At 43.6% G+C, this 11,061-nt stretch overlaps 1 protein-coding gene across 1 annotated transcript; it reads left to right on the top strand.

Moving 5' to 3' along the window:
- Positions 1 to 251: 251 nt before the first annotated feature.
- Positions 252 to 10,579, top strand: LOC311114671 (fibronectin type III domain-containing protein 1-like; the record flags this gene model as incomplete). Its single annotated transcript, XM_084189910.1, has 5 exons — positions 252 to 331; positions 494 to 523; positions 7,667 to 7,828; positions 9,372 to 9,494; positions 9,753 to 10,579. Coding segments are annotated over 5 exons (511 nt in total), but the record flags the coding sequence as incomplete, so codon positions are not given.
- Between the last annotated feature and the right edge of the window lie 482 nt (positions 10,580 to 11,061).

Below are 11,061 nucleotides of genomic sequence, written 5' to 3'. Positions count from 1 at the left end.
TTTACTGCATTCTGCTCTCTTTAGATTACTAAGAACATAAAAACAGTCTTCTCTTAATTCTACCTCCCTCTCTCCTCTCTGACGGTGCAGGAGTCAAGTGCTGCCTCCCTTCCGGCCATCTACTCTAGTCATTAGGGTATAAACACCTTCCATGTGGCAACAGAGACCTGGCTAAATGACTCTTTAACACCTATAATAATGGCTATATCTTACACACACACCCTGTTTTGTCTTGGTTTGTTTTACCTCAGGTACTACTTCAAAGTCCAGGCCAAGAATGTCTTTGGGCTGGGACCAGTCAGCGATACATTCACCTATGTCACTGAGTCAGGTCTGTATGAGTATTAGGTGAGATTGCTAGGGTCAGTTTTGCTTTGTGCCTGTGCTAAGGCCACGTCTACCTTATTTGTCTGTATCCTCCCGTTTTTAGTTTATGTATAAATTCTGTCCCAGTTCATGTCTCTCATTTTAACAAGTTCTTTCTCTTTTTCAGATGACCCTCTTCTTATTGAACGACCTCCTGGTGAGTAACATCGATAGTTCTCATACATTACGCTAACATTATTGATGAAACTTGTTGGCTTATACTCTAGTCCAGACCATTGCTTCAGGTCATTTGAAGAAACCCAAAGTGACAGCTGGAGTGAGCTGGTGAGGAGTTCAATCTGTGGACAGACATACGAACGGCTGCATACACCTACACTGACATATACTGGACTTGGCAGACATCCATAGTGATAAAACGATGCCAAAGTATAGTTTTGGTATTTATAGTATTTTGTTTTAGGGGGTAGATCAGCTTTAATATTGCAGATAGATTGTAACTTCCATCAATGTAATTGTCTGCATCACTTCCAATCCCCCACGTTTTTTTTCTCGCATATACAGTTGAAGTCGGAAATGTACATACACCTTAGCCAAATACATTTAAACTCAGTTTTTCACAATTCCTGACATTTAATCCTAGTAGAAATTCCCTGTCTTAGGTCAGTTAGGATCACCACTTTATTTTAAGAATGTGAAATGTCAGAATAATAGTAGAGAGAATGATTTATTTCAGCTTTTATTTTGTTTATCACATTCCCAGTGGGTCAGAAGTTTACATACACTCAATTAGTATTTGGTAGCATTGCCTTTAAATTGTTTAACTTGGGTCAAATGTTTCGGGTAGCCTTCCACAAGCTTGACTTTGTTGTCCTTAAGCTATTTTGCCACAACTTTGGAAGTATGCTTGGGGTCATTGTCCATTTGGAAGACCCATTTGCGACCAAGCTTTAACTTCCTGACTGATGTCTTGAGATGTTGCTTCAATATATCCACATTATTTTCCTTCCTCATGATGCCATTTATTTTGTGTAGTGCACCAGTCCCTCCTGCAGCAAAGCACCCCCACAGCATGATGCTGCCACCCCCGTGCTTCACGGTTGGGATGGAGTTCTTCGGCTTGCAAAGACCCCCTTTTTCCTCCAAACATAACGATGGTCATTATGGCCAAACAGTTCTATTTTTGTTTCAATTGACTCAAATGATGTCAATTAGCCTATCAGAAGCTTCTAAAGCCATGACATCATTTTCTGGAATTTTCCAAGCTGTTTAAAGGCACAGTGAACTTACTGTATGTAAACTTCAGACACACTGGAATTGTGATACAGTGAATTATAAGTGAAATAATCTGTCTGTAAACAATTGTTGGAAAAATACTTGTGTCATGCACAAAGTAGATGTCCTAACTGACTTGCCAAAACCATAGTTTGTTAACAAGAAATGTGTGGAGTGGTTGAAAAACAAGTTTTAATGATTCCAACCTAAGTGTATGTAAACCTCCGACTTCAACTGTATGTATATATACACATACAGTGAGGGAAAAAAGTATTTGATCCCCTGCTGATTTTGTATGCTTGCCCACTGACAAAGAAATGATCAGTCTATAATTTTAATGGTAGGTTTATTTGAACAGTGAGAGACAGAATAACAATAAAGAAATCCAGAAAAATGCATGTCAAAAATGTTATAAATTGATTTGCATTTTAATGAGGGAAATAAGTATTTGACCCCCTCTCAATCAGAAAGATTTCTGGCTCCCAGGTGTCTTTTATACAGGTAACGAGCTGAGATTAGGAGCACACTCTTAAAGGGAGTGCTCCTAATCTCCGCTTGTTACCTGTATAAAAGACACCTGTCCACAGAAGCAATCAATTAATCAGATTCCAAACTCTCCACCATGGCCAAGACCAAAGAGCTCTCCAAGGATATCAGGGACAAGATTGTAGACCTACACAAGGCTGGAATGGGCTACAAGATCATCGCCAAGCAGCTTGGTGAGAAGGTGACAACAGTTGGTGCGATTATTCGCAAATGGAAGAAACACAAAATAACTGTCAATCTCCCTCGGCCTGGGGCTCCATGCAAGATCTCAACTCGTGGAGTTCAATGATCATGAGAACGGTGAGGAATCAGCCCAGAACTACACGGGAGGATCTTGTCAATGATCTCAAGGCAGCTGGGACCATAGTCACCAAGAAAACAATTGGTAACACACTACGCCGTGAAACTCTGAAATCCTGCAGCGCCCGCAAGGTCCCCCTGCTCAAGAAAGCACATATACAGGGCCGTCTGAAGTTTGCCAATGAACATCTGAATGATTCAGAGGAGAACTGGGTGAAAGTGTTGTGGTCAGATGAGACCAAAATCGAGCTCTTTGGCATCAACTCAACTCGCCGTGTTTGGAGGAGGAAGAATGCTGCCTATGACCCCAAGAACACCATCCCCACCATCAAACATGGAGGTGGAAACGTTATGCATTGGGGGTGTTTTTCTGCTAAGGGGACAGGACAACTTCACCGCATCAAAAGGACGATGGACGGGGCCATGTACCGTGAAATCTTGGGTGAGAACCTCCTTCCCTCAGCCAGGGCATTGAAAATGGGTTGTGGATGGGTATTCCAGCATGACAATGACCCAAAACACACAGCCAAGGCAACAAAGGAGTGGCTCAAGAAGAAGCACATTAAGGTCCTGGAGTGGCCTAGCCAGTCTCCAGACCTTAATCCCATAAAAAATCTGTGGAGGGAGCTGAAAGTTCGAGTTGCCAAACGTTAGCCTCGAAACCTTAATGACTTGGAGAAGATCTGCAAAGAGGAGTGGGACAAAATCCCTCCTGAGATGTGTGCAAACCTGGTGGCCAACTACAAGAAACGTCTGACCTCTGTGATTGCCAACAAGGGTTTTGCCACCAAGTACTAAATCATGTTTTGCAGAGGGGTCAAATACTTATTTCCCTCATTAAAATGCAAATCAATTTATAACATTTTTGACATGCATTTTTCTGGATTCTTTTGTTGTTATTCTGTCTCTCACTGTTCAAATAAACCTACCATTAAAATTATAGACTGATCATGTCTTTGTCAGTGGGCAAACGTACAAAATCAGCAGGGGATCAAATACTTTTTTCCCTCACTGTACATATACACATATATAAATATAAATACATATACATACAGTGGGGAAAAAAAGTATTTAGTCAGCCACCAATTGTGCAAGTTCTCCCACTTAAAAAGATGAGAGAGGCCTGTACTTTTCATCATAGGTACACATCAACTATGACAGACAAATTGAGAAAAAAAATTCCAGAAAATCACATTGTAGGATTTTGAATGAATTTATTTGCAAATTATGTTGGAAAATAAGTATTTGGTCACCTACAAACAAGCAAGATTTCTGGCTCTCACAGACCTGTAACTTCTTCTTTAAGAGGCTCCTCTGTTCTCCACTCGTTACCTGTATTAATGGCACCTGTTTGAAATTGTTATCAGTATAAAAGACACCTGTCCACAACCTCAAACAGTCACACTCCAAACTCCACTATGGCCAAGACCAAAGAGCTGTCAAAGGACACCAGAAACACAATTGTAGACCTGCACCAGGCTGGGAAGACTGCATCTGTAATAGGTAAGCAGCTTGGTTTGAAGAAATCAACTGTGGGAGCAATTATTAGGAAATGGAAGACATACAAGACCACTGATAATCTCCCTCGATCTGGGGCTCCACGCAAGATCTCACCCCGTGGGGTCAAAATGATCACAAGAACGGTGAGCAAAAATCCCAGAACCACACGGGGGGACCTAGTGAATGACCTGCAGAGAGCTGGGACCAAAGTAACAAACGCCTACCATCAGTAACACACTACGCCGCCAGGGACTCAAATCCTGCAGTGCCAGACGTGTCCCCCTGCTTAAGCCAGTACATGTCCAGGCCCGTCTGAAGTTTGCTAGAGTGAATTTGGATGATCCAGAAGAGGATTGGGAGAATGTCATATGGTCAGATGAAACCAAAGTATAACTTTTTGGTAAAAACTCAACTCGTCGTGTTTGGAGGACAAAGAATGCTGAGTTGCATCCAAAGAACACCATACCTACTGTGAAGCATGGGGGTGGAAACATCATGCTTTGGGGCTGTTTTTCTGCAAAGGGACCAGGACGACTGATCCGTGTAAAGGAAATAATTAATGGGGCCATGTATCGTGAGATTTTGAGTGAAAACCTCCTTCCATCAGCAAGGGCATTGAAGATGAAACGTGGCTGGGTCTTTCAGCTTGACAATGATCCCAAACACACCGCCCGGGCAACGAAGGAGTGGCTTCGTAAGAAGCATTTCAAGGTCCTGGAGTGGCCTAGCCAGTCTCCAGATCTCAACCCCATAGAAAATCTTTGGAGGGAGTTGAAAGTCCGTGTTGCCCAGCGACAGCCCCAAAACATCACTGCTCTAGAGGAGATCTGTATGCAGGAATGGGCCAAAATACCAGCAACAGTGTGTGAAAACCTTGTGAAGACTTACAGAAAATTTTTGACCTGTGTCATTGCCAACAAAGGGTATATAACAAAGTATTGAGAAACTTTTGTTATTGACCAAATACTTATTTTCCACCATAATTTGCAAATAAATTCATTAAAAATCCTACAATGTGATTTTCTGGATTTTTTTTTCTCATTTTGTCTGTCATAGTTGACGTGTACCTATGATGAAAATTACAGGCCTCTCTCATCTTTTTAAGTGGGAGAACTTGCACAATTGGTGGCTGACTAAATACTTTTTTTCCCCACTGTACATATCCTTTCAAAATATATATTTCCCTTTATTACTTTCCAACCCCACCACCCCTTCCCTAATTGGAGTAAACTAGTGAACAACAATGCTTAGGCCTCTACTTCCAGCTTATATATTTATTGTTTTTAATTAAGAGAGTCAGTCAGGTATTTCCCAGGTGCTATGCACAATGAGTGGAGGTGATTTACTGTGTATCTGAATAGGAGAGACTGGCATAGTGCAAACTGGCAGTAAAGGGGTTGTAATGGAGTTTAGTGTAGTTAGTCATGACTAGCTTTGTGAGAACTGACAGGTTGAGTGTAGGTATTAATGACTAGCTTAGTGAGTGTAGCATTGTCAAGCACTCTGTTCGATAGAGGGACTGTCATTAAAGACATGCTGAAAGCTTAACCTTTCTCCTCAACAGTTTTGTAGTTATGTAATACACTGCTCAAAAAAATAAAGGGAACACTTAAACAACACAATGTAAGTCAATCACACTTCTGTGAAATCAAACTGTCCACTTAGGAAGCAACACTGATTGACAATACATTTCACATGCTGTTGTGCAAATGGAATAGACAACAGGTGGAAATTATAGGCAATTAGCAAGACACCCCCAATAAAGAAGTGGTTCTGCAGGTGGTGACCACAGACCACTTCTCAGTTCCTATGGTTCCTGGCTGATGTTTTGGTCACTTTTGAATGCTGGCGGTGCTTTCACTCTAGTGGTAGCATGAGACGGAGTCTACAACCCACACAAGTGGCTCAGGTAGTGCAGCTCGTCCAGGATGGCACATCAATGTGGCAAGAAGGTTTGCTGTGTCTGTCAGCGTAGTGTCCAGAGCATGGAGGCGCTACCAGGAGACAGGCCAGTACATCAGGATATGTAGAGGAGGCCGTAGGAGGGCAACAACCCAGCAGCAGGACCGCTACCTCCGCCTTTGTGCAAGGAGGAGCAGGAGGAGCACTGCCAGAGCCCTGCAAAATGACCTCCAGCAGGCCACAAATGTGCATGTGTCTGCTCAAACGGTCAGAAACAGACTCCATGAGGGTGGTATGAGGGCCCGACGTCCACAGGTGGGGGTTGTGCTTACAGCCCAACACCGTGCAGGACGTTTGGCATTTGCCAGAGAACACCAAGATTGGCAAATTCGCCACTGGCGCCCTGTGCTCTTCACAGAAGAAAGCAGGTTCACACTGAGCACATGTGACAGACGTGACAGAGTCTGGAGACGCCGTGGAGAACGTTCTGCTGCCTGCAACATCCTCCAGCATGACCCACCGCCAAACCGGGGTCATGCTGGAGGATGTTGCAGGCAGCAGAACGTTCTCCACGGCATCTCCAGACTCTGTCACGTCTGTCACATGTGCTCAGTGTGAACAAATGTAGCACATTCAGCTATGCTCCTGCTCCTGAGTGGCGTACTCCTGAGTGGCGCAGTGGTCTAAGGCACTGCATCGCAGTGCTAACTGTGCCACTAGAGATCCTGGTTCGAATCCAGGCTCTGTCGCAGAATCCAGGCTCTGTGACCAGGAGACTCATGGGCGGCGCACAATTGGCCCAGCGTCGTCCAGGGTAGGGGAGGGAATGGCCGGCAGGGATGTAGCTCAGTTGATAGAGCATGGCATTTGCAATGCCAGGGTTGTGGGTTCGATTCCCACGGGGGGCCAGTATAAAAAAAAATATATGTATTCACTAACTGTAAGTCGCTCTGGATAAGAGCGTCTGCTAAATGACTAAAATGTAATGGTGTTGGGTGGCATTTCTTTGGGGGGCCGCACAGCCCTCCATGTGCTCGCCAGAGGTAGCCTGACTGCCATTAGGTACCGAGATGAGATCCTCAGACACCTTGTGAGACCATATGCTGGTGCGGTTGGCCCTGGGTTCCTCCTAATGCAAGACAATGCTAGACCTCATGTGGCTGGAGTGTGTCAGCAGTTCCTGCAAGAGAAAGGCATTGATGCTATGGACTGGCCCGCCAGTTCCCCAGACCTGAATCCAATTGAGCACATCTGGGACATCATGTCTCGCTCCATCCACCAACGCCACGTTGCACCACAGACTGTCCAGGAGTTGGCGGATGTTTTAGTCCAGGTCTGGGAGGAGATCCCTCAGGAGACCATCCGCCACCTCATCAGGAGCATGCCCAGGCGTTGTAGGGAGGTCATACAGGCACGTGGAGGCCACACACACTACTGAGCCTCATTTTGACTTGTTTTAAGGACATTACATCAAAGTTGGATCAGCCTGTAGTGTGGTTTTCCACTTTAATTTTGAGTGTGACTCCAAATCCAGACCTCCATGGGTTGATACATTTGATTTCCATTGATAATTTTTGTGTGATTTTGTTGTCAGCACATTCAACTATGTAAAGAAAATAGTATTTAATAAGATTATTTCATTCATTCAGATCTAGGATGTGTTGTTTAAGTGTTCCCTTTATTTTTGGCACTTTTATCCAGTGACTTACTGTACAGTGAATGCATACATTTTAGTATACGTGACCCCAACAGGGATCAAACCCACGACCCTGGCCTTACCACGGCCACACTCTTACCAAATGAGAGCCTATCTCCCTAGGTGGAGAGCCTATCTGGATCCCCTTCTCCTTCCGATACAACCCCCAGCACAGTGCGTGTAAGGGCAGCCAGTACGTCAAGAGGACATGGTACAGAAAGTTTGTGGGCGTGGTCCTGTGCAACTCACTGAGATACAAGATCTTCATGGGAGATGGGCTGAAAGGTACTACCGCTGTAACTTCACCCTCTCCTCTCTTCCTTTATCTACACTGAACAAAAATATAAACGCAACATGTAAAGTGTTGGTCCCATGTTTCATGAGCTGAAATAAAAGATCCCAGACATTTTCCATATGCACAAAATGCTTTTTTATCTCAAATTTGTTTACAACCCTGTTAGTGAGCATTTCTCCTTTGCCAAGATAATCCATCCACCTGACAGGTGTGGCATATCAAGAATCTGATTATACAGCATGATCATTACACAGGTGCACCTTGTGCTGAGGACAATAAAAGGCCACTCTAAAATGTGCAGTTTTGTCACACAACACAATGCCACAGATGTCTCAACTTTTGAGGGAGCGTGGCCTGCTGACTGCAGGAATGTCCACCAGAGCTGTTGCCAGATATTTGAATGTTAATTTCTCTACCATAAGCCGTCTCCAACGTCGTTTTAGAGAATTTGGCAGTACTTCCAACCGGCCTCACAACTGCAGACCATGTGTATGGCGTTGTGTGGGCGAGTGGTTTTCTGATGTCAGTGTTGTGAACAGAGTGCCCCATGGTGGCGGTGGGGTTATGGTATGGTCAGGCATAAGCTACGGACAACAAACACAATTGCATTTTATCAATGGCAATTTGAATGCACAGAGATACCGTGACGAGATCCTAAGGCCCATTGTCGTGCCATTCATCTGCCTCCATCACCTCATCTTTCAGCATGGTAATGCACGGCCCCATGTCGCAAGGATCTGTACACAATTCCTGTAAGCTGAAAATGGCCTGCATACTCACTAAACATGTCACCCATTGAGCATGTTTGGAATGCTCTCGATCGACATGTACGTCAGCGTGTTCCAGTTCCTGCCAATATCCAGCAACATTGCACAGCCATTAAAGAGGAGTAGGACAACATTCCACAGGCCACAACCAACAGCCTGATCAACTCTATGCGAAGGAGATGTGTCGCGCTGAATGACGCAAATTGTGGTCACACCAGATACTGACTGGTTTTCTGATCCATGCCTCCAGCTTTTTTTTAAAGGTATCTCTGACCAACAGATGCATATCTGTATTCCTAGTCATGTGAAATCCATAGATTATGGCCTAATGCATTTATTTAAATGGACTGATTTCCTTACATGAACTGTAAGTCAGTAAAATCTTTGAAATTGTTGCATGTTGCGTTTATATTTTTGTTCAGTATACTTCTTTCTCTCTCAGTTCGAGTCTTTTCTCAATTTAAGTTGCTTTACGATTACTCCTAATATTCCTCTTTCCATTAATAATCTCTTAACCACCATCTCTCCCCCTTCCACTTTCCCTTCCTTCTCTCTCTCTCTCTCTCTCTCTCTCTCATTCTCTCACACTTTCACTACATTTCTCTTAATCACACACTTTATCTACCACTTTCTCTTCTACATACTGGTTGTTTTATTGTTTTTGGACTCTGTGGTAGCCAACCAGGCTCTGTCTCATTACATCATATAATATTGTTTGAGAGTGTATTCTGTTGTTAAGCATTGACTGCTCTTTCTCGCCCTCCAGAAACATTCTACAGTATAGCAGACACATTCGGCCATGGGGAGGACCACTGCCAGTTTGTAGACTCTTACCTAGACGGGAGGACAGGCTACCCCAACCTCTCAATGCATCTGCCAACAGCACAAGGTAAAAAAAAGCATTTAATAAACACAAACTCCCAGAATTCATCACTCGCCTACAGCCTTTGGTAGGATGGTCTTCATAGTATTCAGTAAATAAATATTCTCACAGATTAAGTCCAAGAGTCTTGATTATATACAACCTCAATATCCATGTTCTAGGCTGGATAGAAACCGTCAGAATCATCTAACGAAGCATTATAAATGTTGTGGGACGTCCATTCATAATGCTTTATAACAACGTGTCCTGTCTGCCCTTGTGCAGGTTACTATCGCTCATACAGGCAGGAGCCAGTCAACTTTGGCCCTATCGGCCGGCGTACGCCACATCTCTTCGTGGGATGGTATGAGTGCGGTGTGCCCATCCCTGGCAAGTGGTAACACAGGGGGTCACAAAGAGGTTGTCGTCGAGGGCAACCCAACTCCATCCTGCTGCAGCCTTCCTCATGCTGTTACTGACCCCGCCCCCTGGAGATAAACTGTTGTTAGCCACAGCAGAAAGACAACATTACAAACTTATACTGCTTCAGATCAAAGAGAATATAATACTTTAAACATCAACTAATATTTACATGTATTCATTACCATGCACTTTTATAAAAGCAGTCTGTATATGAGGGGGAAAAAGCATGTATTGCTATTGCTTAGTTTAACTTTTGTCTTCCGGATCGGAAAGCATCCTTGTTTATTCCCGACTATTCCCAACTATTCCCGAGTCGGCCCCTGGCATTATTTATCTCATCAAAGTGCACCTGTGATCATGACATCACTAATGAAATGGAGATCCTGTAAAAGACCAAAGCACAATCTGAACAGGACTAATGGGAGCTAAGGGTTTGTATGTGTGTTTATTATCAATCAAGATATTTTGTTCATAACAGTAGTATGATAGAGTAATGGCTTTTGACAACTACTTTTGGTGTCAGTTATTTTCTTGAACATGCATAGTGTTTTTATACTCTTTGGTATTTACGAGACTCAATGAGATGAGAAGTTACTGTGGAAGTGTTGTATGTATACGGACAATGAATAAAAATACGTAATATTTGCTCAGGAATGGTTGGACATTGAATAAAGGTGCTATGGAAACCAAGGACACCCTAAACGGTTAATTTGTTCCGTGAGGATATCTGAATGGCCACATTCAATGTCACATATATTGCTTCCATGTGTAAGGAAACTCAAACTGTTAAAACCTGAGCAAATAGATTCAGTTTCAATTTTACTTATTCAATTTAGTTTCATAACCTGTCAAAACGATGTATTACACAAGAGGGGACATATGTCGACAAAATCAGTTAGAAACGGTTAAAATTGCCAGCATGGCCAAGAATATCCTTTTTAAGGGGATGGGGTGGGATGAGAGAGAGAGAGAGACTGAGCTCAAGGAAAACTGTAATAATCTCAGAGAGATCAGGTGACGGGTGCAGCGCTGACACAGCCACGTGTGTTACGATGCACCTGGCCAGAGAGAGAGAGAGAGAGAGAGAGAGAGAGAGCGAGAGCATCTGTTAGTTAAACATTCCAGCAAGAGTGAGGGTCAGGGCCCAATAGCTTTCAGTAAACGACAGGTT

Source organism: Coregonus lavaretus (genome assembly GCF_964263955.1).
Source record: "Coregonus lavaretus genome assembly, contig: HAP1_SCAFFOLD_950, whole genome shotgun sequence".
NCBI lineage: Eukaryota > Metazoa > Chordata > Actinopteri > Salmoniformes > Salmonidae > Coregonus > Coregonus lavaretus.
Note: the sequence above shows the minus strand (reverse complement) of the source record. Positions and strands in the feature narration are given on the sequence as shown.